Source organism: Chrysemys picta, chromosome 12 (assembly GCF_011386835.1).
Source record: "Chrysemys picta bellii isolate R12L10 chromosome 12, ASM1138683v2, whole genome shotgun sequence".
Classification (NCBI taxonomy): Eukaryota; Metazoa; Chordata; order Testudines; family Emydidae; genus Chrysemys; species Chrysemys picta.
In genome coordinates, this window is record NC_088802.1 from 34355846 (window position 1) to 34369267 (window position 13422).

At 43.8% G+C, this 13422-nt stretch overlaps 1 protein-coding gene across 7 annotated transcripts in view; it reads right to left on the reverse strand.

Annotated features, from left to right (window-relative positions):
• The window catches only part of MYH10 (myosin heavy chain 10), a 156161-nt gene extending 144578 nt beyond the window's left edge, over nucleotides 1–11583 (reverse strand). For 3 of the 7 annotated variants that reach the window (XM_065563321.1, XM_065563319.1, XM_065563316.1), the window contains exons 1-2: nucleotides 11242–11353; nucleotides 7017–7390 (exon numbers count right to left, since the gene is read on the reverse strand). In XM_065563321.1, coding sequence (XP_065419393.1) covers nucleotides 7017–7361 — 345 coding nt within the window. In that variant the 5' untranslated portion in view covers nucleotides 7362–7390; nucleotides 11242–11353. Of the gene's footprint in view, nucleotides 1–7016; nucleotides 7391–11237; nucleotides 11354–11564 lie in introns of those variants that run through there. The other 4 variants (XM_065563320.1, XM_065563318.1, XM_065563315.1 and 1 more) reach the window with 2 other exon arrangements.
• Between the last annotated feature and the right edge of the window lie 1839 nt (nucleotides 11584–13422).

Sequence of the window (13422 nt, forward strand, 5' to 3'; positions counted from 1 at the left end):
ATCTCTGAAGCAGACGACTTCTCAAAAACTGTAGACCAGTGTTATTTCTCCTTTTTCATCTACCCTTAACAGTCTAATGCAAGTCAGATCCTTAAAGCTACCTGCAACCTTTGCCTCCCTCTCTCCCCATCCCCTCAAATCAGATCTTTTCACATTTCCACTACTTTCAATAACTTTTCCTCTAACATCTTCTGGCCTAAAATACTACATAGCATTCTGAGCAAAGGACAAGGTCTAACTTCATAGGCATGGTAAGAAACGTGTTCTAACCATTAATCCTTACACTTATTATTCAGATATCAAACCCCACCCCACACCGAAGGGAAACATTCACTTTACTGTTAAAAACAACAAACAACCCACAACCCACAACCAACAAACAGAATGGTCACAAAATCCATGAGAAATACTATTTTGAAGACCTCCAACATAATTCTTGTCAGAAGCTACAGGTTACTGAATGCTGTGAGTGGAGGTCAGCTAGACACTTGATAAGCAGGCTCCATTTCTGGGGTGGCATCCTGAAGAGATGTGCAGGGACTGAGAGGCACACCACTGTTTAAGGGCTCAAGTGTAAGTGTAAGCGTGTGTTCGCAAGGGTAGGGCAATATTCTAGAGCTTGGAGGAGTTCCAAACAAGAAACTTGTTCAAATCAGAAATCTTTTAGAAAGATCCCCAACCTATCTGTACAGTACCCACCAAGAAGAATACTCTTCCTGGTAAGCATAAGCACAGGTCCTAGAGAACCACCACACTGAGAAGCAGGACAGGCACAAGATCAACTATTTGCACCGAAGAAAATGAGGATGCAAGAGTGACAGGCAACCCATTTGATCTAAAACTGCAGAAACAGATAGTTAGCAAACACTGAAAGGGAGCTAAGGACCTTTGAGAGGTCTCCATGGTGCTGCACCATAAGGGACCACACCAAAGGATCAGAAGGACCATTAAGAGCACTTTGCTGGATAGGGAAATGCAGCCGAGTCCCTGGAAGAGCAAACAAAGTGGGAAAAATCCATCCCCAAAGTACAGGTAAGGAAGAGGTTAACCCCACCAAACAGAAAAGAAAAGTTACTATAAAATGGGAGACCATTTGGCTGGAAGGGAAGCTCCAACCCTGTTCTTACCTGCGGATAAAGCTAAAAAAATAGTCAGATGGCCCAGATTCCTAGAAGGCTGTACTCACGGCTAGGTGGGATAAGGTAAAAGAAGAGGATTTGACTCCTAGGATCTAGTAATGGTACTTTCATGGACGGGGAAGTCTGAATATAGAAATCCAGCTCTTGAGGAGTTCGAGTTAGTCAACATATCTGGCTACATTAGAGTTTCAGCTACACACACATTTTAAGCAAATGCCACAGAAGAAACTGTGCAGCTGGTATCAATTCTGGGAGGAGATGACAAAGTTATTTCTCCTCTGAAGTGGAAGTGTGGAATACCAAAGGAAGGCCTGTAGTCAAGCAATTTCTTTAAAAGCAGAGGTGAGGGGGAAAGAGTGCAGTCAGCAGATCAGGTCCAGGGATCCTCAGCTCCTGCTGCTCTTTTCTGCTGATCTGGGTGCTCCATTCTTACCTGGGGGGCTGCCTCACAATCCCCCTCCTCCTCCCCCCCCCCCCACACTCCTAGCATATTTAGCTATGCCAGCATAACTAAAATATGCCAGGCCTCAGAGAGCAAAAGCAGCTCATCTTACATCCTTGAAAGCAATTCCCTTTTCCCAAGTGAAACTATCAGAATTCCTTGCTCTTGAGATCATAGATTCTAGGACCGGAAGGGACCTCGAGAGGTCATCAAGTCCAGTCCCCTGCCCGCATGGCAGGACCAAATACTGTCTAGACCATCCCGGATAGACATTTATCTAACCTACTCTTAAATATCTCCAGAGATGGAGATTCCACAACCTCCCTAGGCAATTTATTCCAGTGTCTAACCACCCTGACAGTTAGGAACTTTTTCCTAATGTCCAACCTAGACCTCCCTTGCTGCAGTTTAAGCCCATTGCTTCTTGTTCTATCCTTAGAGGCTAAGGTGAACAAGTTTTCTCCCTCCTCCTTATGACACCCTTTTAGATACCTAAAAACTGCTACCATGTCCCCTCTCAGTCTTCTCTTTTCCAAACTAAACAAACCCAGTTCTTTCAGCCTTCCTTCATAGGTCATGTTCTCAAGACCTTTAATCATTCTTGTCGCTCTTCTCTGGACCCTCTCCAATTTCTCCACATCTTTCTTGAAATGCGATGCCCAGAACTGGACACAATACTCCAGCTGAGGCCTAACCAGAGCAGAGTAGAGTGGAAGAATGACCTCTTGTGTCTCGCTCCCAACACACCTGTTAAAACATCCCAGAATCATGTTTGCTTTTTTCGCAACAGCATCACACTGTTGACTCATATTTAGCTTGTGGCCCACTATAACCCCTAGATCCCTTTCTGCTGTACTCCTTCCTAGACAGTCTCTTCCCATTCTGTATGTGTGAAACTGATTGTTCCTTCCTAAGTGGAGCACTTTGCATTTGTCTTTATTAAACTTCATCCTGTTTACCTCAGACCATTTCTCCAATTTGTACAGATCATTTTGAATTATGACCCTGTCCTCCAAAGCAGTTGCAATCCCTCCCAGTTTGGTATCACCTGCAAACTTAATCAGCACCTCTCCTACTCCATTGGCATGCTTTTTACATTCTCTCCTCAGTTTTTAGGAAGATACAAAGATAAAAGTTCTCCATCAACCCATACTGTATTCTCCATCTTCTAGGAGATGGTCCACTGAGGAAGAGAAAACCCTTTAACAATGATCAGTGGCCACTTTTCAAAGTCTTAACCTTTCATACACCATCTTGGCTCCCCCAAGCAGCTACTCTTGCCAAACTATTCCTTATTAGCAAAGGCCCAGACCCTCTGTACAACTTCCTACAAAAGGAAGCAAAATAGACTGAGGTGGTTATATGTACTACTACTCTAGTTGACAGCTCTTTATCCTCTACTTCCTGTGAGGGTATCCATAAATTACACACTGACAAGTGTGTTTAAAATGACAGACATCTCATGCACTTGTATGAAGTATGACATGAAGTCTGGTTTTTTAAACTGGCCAATTTGACCACAAAAAGAACATTCATTTTGAGCTCAGAGCAGCCCCTTCTCCTCCATAACTATAAATGCATCTTGTGTCTTCTTGGCATACCTCTGATCTTTGATATTCAGCTAATCTGACCAAACTGGGGTTTGGCTCTTCCTCTACACCAGAACTGTACCTCTATGAGTTCTACAAGGCCCAGTTCTTGAGCTTCTCCTCTCCACCACTAGCATTTGCTCCTGTTTATGCCAATATTCCAGTAAATACTCAATGCTTGAGCAAGCACACTCATGTTTGACTCAATCTACTTCAGCTAAGAGATTAACAAAAAAATACTGCTCTTGGACAAGCAGAGCATCCCTCAAGCAAGGCTCCCTTCTTAACTCAGGCCTTCAGTCCACTCCTATGAAACTGCAGTATCATCTTGATCCCAACTCTTCTCTCCAAAATGAAAGAAGTTATTGTATCAAGATCTTTCTAGAATTATTAATTATTATTATGTGGCTCCTAAAGTCTTGATAGCAAAGTCCAGTTGTGACAGTCTATAGTTAGGGCCCAAATTCACAGTCCATTCTGGTCAATTTCACAGTCATTGGCTTTTAAAAATTTTAAATTTCATTGTTTCAGCTATTTAAATCTGAAATTTCAGGTGTTGTAATTGTAGGGGTCTTGACCCAAAGAGGACTTGTGGGGCTGGGGAAAGGGGATCACAAGGTTACTGTGTGTGTGGGAGGGGGGGGGGGGGAAAGAGAGAGAGAGAGTTTACAGCTACCTTTACTTCTGCACTGCTGCTGATGGTAGTAGGAGCCCAGCTCTGAAGGCAAAGCAGCTGCCAGCAGCAGCACATAAGTAAGGATGGCATGCTATAGGATATGGCCTTACTTCTAGGCTGCTGCATGCAGAGCTGGGTCCTCAGTCAGTAGCCACCTCTCTGGCCACCCAGCTCTGAAGGCAGCAGCACAAATGTAAGGGTGGCAATACCGTGACCCCTTTAAAATAACCTTGCGACCCCCCTGCAACTCCCTTTTGGGTCAGGACTCCCAGTTTGAGAAATGCTGGTCTCCCCTGTGAATTCTATATAGTAGTGGATAAAAGCACACAAAAGACCAGATTTCATGGCCAGAGACTCATTTTCATGTCTGTGAATTTTGTAGAGCCCTAACTATAATATTATGGTCATCACTTTTACAAGACTATGATACAAAATTTTATCAAGCATGCCATGTGAAAGACCATTTGAAAACTCAATCTGCTGAATATTGTTGTCCTGGTAAAATGTGTGTAGCAACACTGTATGAGAAGTTATTAGATTAGATTATGTTTCACTATTTAGAACATGCTCCAAAGTTAAGACAAGCAGGTCTAAACCACTTTTTCCGAGACAAAGATGCACTAGCACCACAATCAGTATTAAAGAGCAATCACCAACTTATGCAGCCATTTTTCAGCAATGGGAAGGTATAAACAAGACAACAAAAAGTACATTACATCACAGGAACATTTTAAACCTCACATCCACAAGAGACTACATATCACCATGACTCAGCAAGGATATTTCTAGCATAAGAAATTAAGTTAAAGACACTTGACTTCACCTCTTTTCCTCCCATCTCTCTGCTCATGACATCAAACAAACACCTGAAGGACTCTGAACTGTGGGGTGGGGCAGCCCCTGACTGAAAGGAAATCCAGCCTGTGGTAAAAGATACTTGCTTTAAATCTTATTAGTGTGTTAAAGTTTAGGAATTAACTTGCATTTTTATCTTATTTCTTTTGTAACCAATTCTAACTTTTATGCCTTATCACTCAGATTCACTTAAAATATATCTTTCTGTAGTTAAGAAGCTTATTTTATGTTTTATGTAATCCAGTGTATGTTCAGATCGAAATGTTTTGGAAACTCCACTTAAGACAGCAAGGTTGGTGCATAATCATTTTCCTTCATTGAAATGATGGCCTTACTATGAGCTTGTACTATCCAGAAGGGTACTGTGCAGTACAAGACACACATTTCTGGGGTCCAGGCTGGGACTAAGAACTTGCAGGTGTCACCCCCATACGCAGTTCATGAGTGGCTGGGAGAGTATTCATGTATTCAGCTGGGAGTGATTTTAGATGCTAGTGCCTGTGTATGAGCAGGACCGGAGTGGTGGCTGTTCACACCAAAGCAGTGTAAAAACCACTCCAGGCTAGAGAGTTAAGGGGACACCACTGTTTAACAGTCCAGGCTGTACCCTGGGAATGTCACACCAGTTTTAGAGTCAGCATCAATGGTTAGGATTATTGAAAAGACAAGAAAGCACCTTTTTTGGAGGTAGATGAAGCATAGGTATAAGCAACCACATACAAGTTGCATAGGATTTCATTTAATAGTTGCGTTTACATAGAGAAGTGTTATTTTTAATTTAGTGCATAATTACAGTGTTTCACATCACCGCAACATCTATTTAAACAAGAAAGTGACAGGTTCTCAGCTTTATCATCATAAGCAGCTCATATCTATATTTGCTGTCTGAGTACTCACACTAGAGTTTGCTTTGACATTTAAGTGATACTGTGGACAGACAATATATAAATTAAGCATTTAGTTCTCAAACTTGTTTATACTCAGTTTTTTTTTTCCATTCTAATCCTGAGCATCTAATTAATTTTAGTTATAAACTAATGTGAGGCATTCCAAGAGTAAGTTTCACTGAGCTATTTTTCTTAAGGGTCTCCCTTCCGCTAAAACCACCATCTTCAGTATAGACAGTTTACAAATGAATACAAGTAAATAGTGTGAGTGAGCCACTAAATAAAGAAATATAATCGACATATTAGCAATGGCTAGACTGAGAAAAAACTCTCCTCTTTAAGTATTCATATTAACTGGGTAGACAATATGTCCTATAGCTAACCTACTCAATGTACACGCGAGAAATTGAAGAGATTGAGTTTAATTCTTTGGAACAAATGTTTACCATACTGAGTCAAATATTTTATTTAGGCAGATGTTACCATTTCTTTTAGGACAAAGAACCTAGTTGTAGATGATGATGATACTCTGACTCAGCAAGCGACTATGTAATTCATTTGCCAAGAGCAGAGATATGGCAAGGAGCCACTCTTACTGTACTGCCACAGACCTTCAATCAACATTGACCTTGTTTTATTTCATCAAGAGGCAGCAACAGCTTTGCAATTTCTCATTCCAGAGGAAGATGGTGATAAGTTAGATGTTTCATTTTCTATTTCCAACCCATTGAGAAGAGAACTTTATCTATTGGTTTATTTTAAGCACAATACATTCTTTCCTGGCTCACTACGCTGATACAAGATTCCAAAAAAAGAAATTAAATAATATAGTTGGAAAGCGGTGGGAATTCATAAAGATATGATAACCTCTCATTACCTTCTTTAATGTACAGCTAGCTAAGTTAAAGCAAGTTATCTGCTCATTCATGTACTATATTAAACAATGGCAATTTGTTGACGTTAAGATTATAAAATCTTTCTAGTCAGTTCAAACTAGCCAGTTGATGCTGTCCACTTGTCAGTTAAGCATGTCCAAGGCAAATGCTTTAACTGGATAGTATGAGCGAAACATTGAGATGGCCATTTGACATTCTATCGCTAAGTGGCCCTTAATTATAGCTAGTTAATGCTTGCAGCAGTATTTTAATTATTGTATACAAATATATACAAAATTGTATACAAAAATTATTCTTTGTATAATGGTAGCACTTGCTAATCAATACATAAAGTAGCTAAGAGTCCCTGTCCCAAGCATTCTGTACTCGGACAGAAAAAAGTTTACGCTTTAGGTTATCAAAATCCAGTCCGAAGTCTATACCCACCTCCTCCTCTTCATTTTTTAAACAAATGAAGCAGTTGATTAATTCAGTCTAAATTACCAACCATATTAATTTTCCCATAGAGGAGAATTTAATGGCCAATACTTACATAGATGAGTCCAGAGTAGTATCGGTCCTTCAAATTATGCAATACAGAGGCTTCATTTAAGCAGGTTAATTCCGCCATATCTTCCACTTTAGAGAACTTGGGGGGATTCATCTTCTGAATATCATCTTTGTTGACCATTGCTTTCTTTCCGTTCTCTGCCAGTTCAACCAACACTTCATCTCCTCTTTCCTCCTTGATGCTGGCTGCCTCAAAGCCATGGCGCTCAGAAGGAATCCATACCAGTTTTTTAGCAGTCCAGTCAGCCTGGGTAGCAGGGTTGTAGATTACAGCCCTATCCACAAAGAGATACCTCTCTGGATCTTCCTGTCCAGACCTCTGTGCCATTGTAAATAGAGGTGTCCACTAGCATTCACCTTGTTAGATGGAGAAAAGGTATGTCAGTCACTGGTACTGTACACAGTTTGCGATTATTTCATAGTTAAACCATTTAACATATAAAAAGAAGTGGCTAATCGGCATATTAAATTGGATACCTAGTAGGGATACTACCTATATAAAGAATCCTGATGCTACTTATCAAGTTAGTAGTTTAAACAAGGTCATACCCTGACTAAAAGGTCCTGCTCTATACAAGTTAAAAATCACATTCATAAATAGAGCAGTAGGGAGACACATTTATATAGGAGGGGAATAGTGCAGGGGGTCTCTTTACTGTACATACCAAGTCTGCAAAGCAAGGATGATAATAAATAATAATAATAATAATAATACCTAGTTTTTGTATAATAATTTTTACCAGTAGATCTGAAAACACTTTACATTCTTTAGTGTATTTGTCTTCACAACAGCCCTATGATGTACACTGATCTGTTTCCTGCAACCTGAAACACCAGATTTAATACATGTTTGCCCAGAGGTACTGTAAAGAGTACTGAAATAGTAGTCAAAGGAAAGCACCACTTTATTTGTTCTGTGCAGCACATAGCTGGTTCTCAATACATCATCCAAACAAAACTGAGCAGTGAAATCAGACAAGTTAGACTAAAAACACTGATTACAAAGAGAATTTTCCTTGAGAGATAAGAACTTTATACGTTTTGGGTTTTTACACATCATATAGCCACTCGTTGTATTCTTTCTGAAAGCAGATCAGATTTATCATGGTTTTACTTTCCATCAATTCCAGCTGCAAACGGTAGGTGCTATTATGTTTTAAATGTTTCCAATAAACACCTTGTATCATAAAACCTGTGTAAGTATAAAATGTAATAAAAATTGAATAAATTTCTTAATCAATTCTCATACAACTGAGAGAAGACAAAATACCAAAATGTCTCAAGTATTTCATTTGATTCCCATCTCTCATCCATTAGACTAGTAAATGTGACCAACAGCCGCAAGGACAGTTGCATCTACACCTCTACCCCGATATAACGTGACCTGATATAACACCAATTTGGATATAACACGGTAAAGCAGTGCTCTTGGGGGGGGAGGGGGGCGCGCTGCGCACTCCGGCGGATCAAAGCAAGTTCGATATAACGCGGTTTCACCTATAACACGGTAAGATTTTTAACGTTACATCGAGGTACAGGTGTATTTGATTAAGAACTCCCAAAATGTACAGTTTGGTTATCTTTAAGCACTTGAGAGTAGGGAGGTTGGGCCTAATGGCTTTTCCCTATCCTAAAAAAAAAAAAAAAAGAAATCTGAATTTTCACTACATACAAAGCGTTTGGGTCACTATATATCTTGTTTTATTCATCAGAACTATTTCATGGTCAATTTAGAACCGTTTTCCAAGCATTTAGAGCATTAATCCATTGAGAAATCTGTAGTTTGGCAATCTAAACATTTGAAAAATCCTGTGTTTGAAGCTAACTGTGTATTCGCCACTTTTTATGCTATAGCATGCATTCAGATGGAAGTCTTACAACTCATCCACCCTCAAGTGAGCATTCAATTAAATACTTAAGTACAATACTAATGTCTACATCTACAGCGTGTCAGTTTGATAAACTGTTCAACACAACTAATGCAAAGCAAGCATGAGGTCATTCAATCCACCAGAGGGCTGTGAAGCAATCTGCTTCATTTACTACAGAATGGCTTAATTCTGCATCATCAGATCAAGAATTGACTACAGCAATAACAGCTGAATTTATTGGAAGAAGCTTCTGGGAGAAAAATCCATGGAGAAGAAAAGAAGAGAGCTAGAGGTGACTCCAAATGACTGCAGGAGCTCCATCTGATTCTTTACCTCAGCAAGGAATAACAAATTACTAAACCATTCAGAGTGCTAGTTACTTGTAGAGCCTTCCGTCCAAATCCAAAAAGCTAGTCATCTTTGTAATTCTAGATTATTACTTGATGCTGCAGATATCTTCATATTATAAAACCTAGCTTCCATCCAGTGTGAGGCACTCTCTCACTGTCAAGAAGTCTGACTGGCAAATTGTCTTCCATAAAAATTTATCATTTATAATCTGAATTAGGATCGGTTTCACATGCTTGTTTTTTAGTGAAAAACTGAATGGTTTTGGGACTCTACTACCTAGTCAAATTAATACAATAACAAAAAGATTGTTTATTAGTAGAATTAAGGGCTAGAAGTTGAAGCATTAGATTTACTCCCAAAGAGTATATGAACTAGTTCATACTAAGAATCAAATCTGTGTATTAAATATTAAGAGTACAGACCATTAATGGTCATTTTTCATTTTCTGTCCTCAATGCACAGATGTGACCCAGTTACTCGGGACAATGCCAGGTTGCCACAATAAGGATACCCCTACGGAAGCCAGATATATTGTGCTTTGCCTTAATGAGGACTTTTTGCTAGACAGTATTATTTAGGGGGAAGATAAATTAAAATCCACTTTCATAATTATACCATTTCACCATGCAGAACTCCAGTTCTCACAATTAAGATGCTAGCACATAATCCCACGCATATTACAGTTCTAAATAAAAGGTTAACAAAATAAAAGGGCGAAGAGCACCAGCAGAGGTGGGGAGTGGCATCATTCAGTGGAGCCCTGGCATTTCCAAGGACAGGAATTTGTAAGAAGAGCCTCATTCACTACCTAGAGGTACATTATTTTTCATAAATATAATGCTAAAGCCAGCAAGAGTCAATTTCACAGTTCAAGCTACTTTTCTGATTTAAGCATTAATCAAACAATGGCTTCAGAATGAAGTGATAAGGCAGCAGGCTGCAGTTTTTAACTAGCCCGGACACTAAAGGACAAAAGAGCAAGCTCCAGACTTGGACCATTTTCTTTGGGGTTGCGGACAAAACACTCCACCCACTCTATGGCCTCGCATGTTCACAGCATTGCATCTTGCCAATCCCTTGGTGTTTGGATCCCATTTAACAGCACTAAGGCCCACTGGCCGCTTCACCCCACCCACCCTCCATCCATCCATCCATGCCCCCCCCCCGCCCAAAAAAAGAGGGAGGAACATGATCTAAGACACGCTCAGACCCACTGGTGCATCACAACGCAAGTATTTCGCCCCACCCGCAGAACGGGACCCCACCCCACCCCCAAAGGGGCCTCCTCAGCCTCAAATCAGACACTGCCACCACCGCAGCCCTCTCCTTTCAGCAGCGACTCCCCCCATGCCTCTGGCAGGCTGGCAAGCCACTAGTCAAGGCTGCAGAAGGGAGGAGATGGGGAAAATGGCCACCTTTGTGTGATCGATACAGACAGGAGCCTCAGCACAGAGGCTCAGGAGAAGGAGCCGGGGGGTGGGGAGAAGAGACACCCGCACGGGGGTGCAGCCCCCCCAAACAGGGGCCGGTGAAGGGGGAGGCTGTAGCTCAAGGCAGCTCCGCTCCGGGTAAAGTGGGCTGCAACGATCAGGCAGGGTCTTTGTCTCGCGTGCCACCGCCACCCCCGCCCTGCCGCCCCCTCCCCACAGCGAGCCCAGGCTCAGCCGCACGCCCACCCCGCAGGCGGGAAAGAGCCGGGGGGGGGGGGGGGCGCACCCACCACAGAGCCGGGAGGGCGGTCGGCTGCACGCCCCCCGCTCCCCACATACACCCTCCCCCAGATCCGGGGGGGGCTATACGCCCCCCCGCCCCCTATACCCGGCGAAGATCAGGGCTGCACCCTGACTCCCACACTGAGGGGGGCCCACAGACACCCCCACACAGGGGCCGCACCCCCCTCGCCCTACTCCGCCAAGCCCCGAACAATGAGGGGACGGACAGTCCGGCCCCGCTAACCGAAGTCCCCTGGCATGGCCCCTCACCTACAGACGCTCCGTATCCCCGGAGCTGGCGCCTCCCGCCCGACTCCTCAGCACACTCCCCACTACACCCCCTCCTCGGGGCTCCTTTAGCGCCACCGCGCGACCCCCTCCCGCTAACCCCCGAACAAGGCCCGCCCACCCACTCTACAGCATCACCCATTGGCTATCTCTCATGTCCATCACAGGAAGCACGTACGGCCATTGGCTCGCTTCACAACCCATCTCCGGTTAGGGCCATAGCAACCTCCACAAGCTACCATCCAAAACCCGCCTCCTCCCTGGCCCCTCCCCACTGTTCTACCTGCCTATCAAGGCAAAATTTCATACCCAATGGTGGTCTTCACTCCTGTCAGCCACATCGGTGGGCCGCAGAGATCCCACCTAGGCTCCTGGGCAAAAAGCTTGAGAGCAGTGTGGGATGGCACGTGAGAGGGGTTGCAATGCCTGAGGCCGGGAGTGCTCCTGCTACCTTGGGCTGCAGCAAGGGGCTGAGCGCTGTCTGTCTATGGGGGGCATTAGAAAAATCCCTATCCCCGCCCCCTGCAGGGAACTGCATGCAACACCGCTTATCCCCGCCCTCTGCAGGGAACTGCAGGGAACATCCCCAATCCTTTCCTCCGCCCATCCCCCCCCCCCCCCCGCAGGGAACTGCATGCAACACCGCTTATCCCCGCCCTCTGCAGGGAACATCCCCAATCCCCCTCCTCCCCCGCGCGCAGGGAACTGCATGGAACATGCCCTATCCCCGCCCCTGCAGGGAACCACATGGAACATCCCCAATCCCCCCCGCCCTCTGCAAGGAACTTCATGGAACATCCCCTATCCCCGCCGGTGCAGGGACCTGCATGGAACACTCCCCATCCACGCCTCCTGCAGAGATCTGCATGGAACATCCCCTATCCCCACCCCCTCAGGGAACTGCATAGAACATCTCCCCCCACCCCCGTCCCTGTCCCTACTCACTGCAGGGAACACCCGCTTTCCCCCACCCCCATCCCTTCCCTCTGCATGGAACTACATGGAACATCCCCAATCCCCCCTCCCCCCCCGCAGGGAACAGCCTGCATGCAACACCACTTATCTCCCCCTCCCCCTGCAGGGAATTGCATGGAACACCCCCCATCCCCACCCCCTGCCTGGCACTGCAAGCAACACTCCCCATCCCCGCCCCCTGCAAGGAACTGCATGCAATATCCTCTATCCCCACTCTGTCAAGAAGTCTGACTGGCAAATTGTCTTCCATATGTATGCCATAACCCCTATCCTCACCCCCTTGCAAGGAGCTGCATGCTATACCCACGCTATCCCCGTTCCCTGCAATTACCAGCATACTGTTGCTCCCCCACCAAGGAAATGTATGCAACACTCTCTTCTATCCTCCCCACCCCACAGTGCATAGAACTGCATGCATGAAACCACCACTAGTACATTCATGCGCACACATCCTGCATGGTAAGTGTGTGCAATGTCCCCAACTTCTCATGTAAATGTATTCAACTTAATCCACTGAGAGACAGATCCATTTGTGATTCACAATTCGGTGTCAGCAACTCTTATCAGGCCTTACAGACTCACTACACATCACATACTGGTGTCATGATATTTATTTAAAAGATGACTGGTAATATATCATTTGAAATGACACACTGGTCTTTGCTGTCACTGTGAAATGTTTATATATAAGAACTCCGTAGATAAAATTATGGATACTCTGATAGACAAAGGAGACAAAAAAGGTATCTTCTATGTAAAGGGGAAAGAAAATATGATGGCAACAGGAAAGAAGGAAACAGATCAGTTTGCATTTTAGCAAACGGCAGCAGGGAAAGAAACCAGCGTGGAACTTCCTTCACTACCAGACTCCATGTCGCCTTCCTCAGAGCTTGAATGAACTTTACTTTGGGCAGTAACCGTTCACAAAATCCATGTCAAACGTTCACTGGACTAGAAAAGAGAGGGGCAAATAACCCCAAGTTATCTTTCACCAAGAGGACAAAGGAATCCAAACTTTGGCCTTTTGGGGGGGGGAGATCCAGACCAGAAGAGTGGTCAACTCTCTTGCTGGAAGGTAGATTGGTAAGGAGACTAACTTGAACAAAGGCTGTAGCTTGTTTTGTTAAGTCAGCCTCTAGGAAGCATTTTTCACTTTTATTTGCTTGTAACCATTTCTAACTCTATCCTTTGT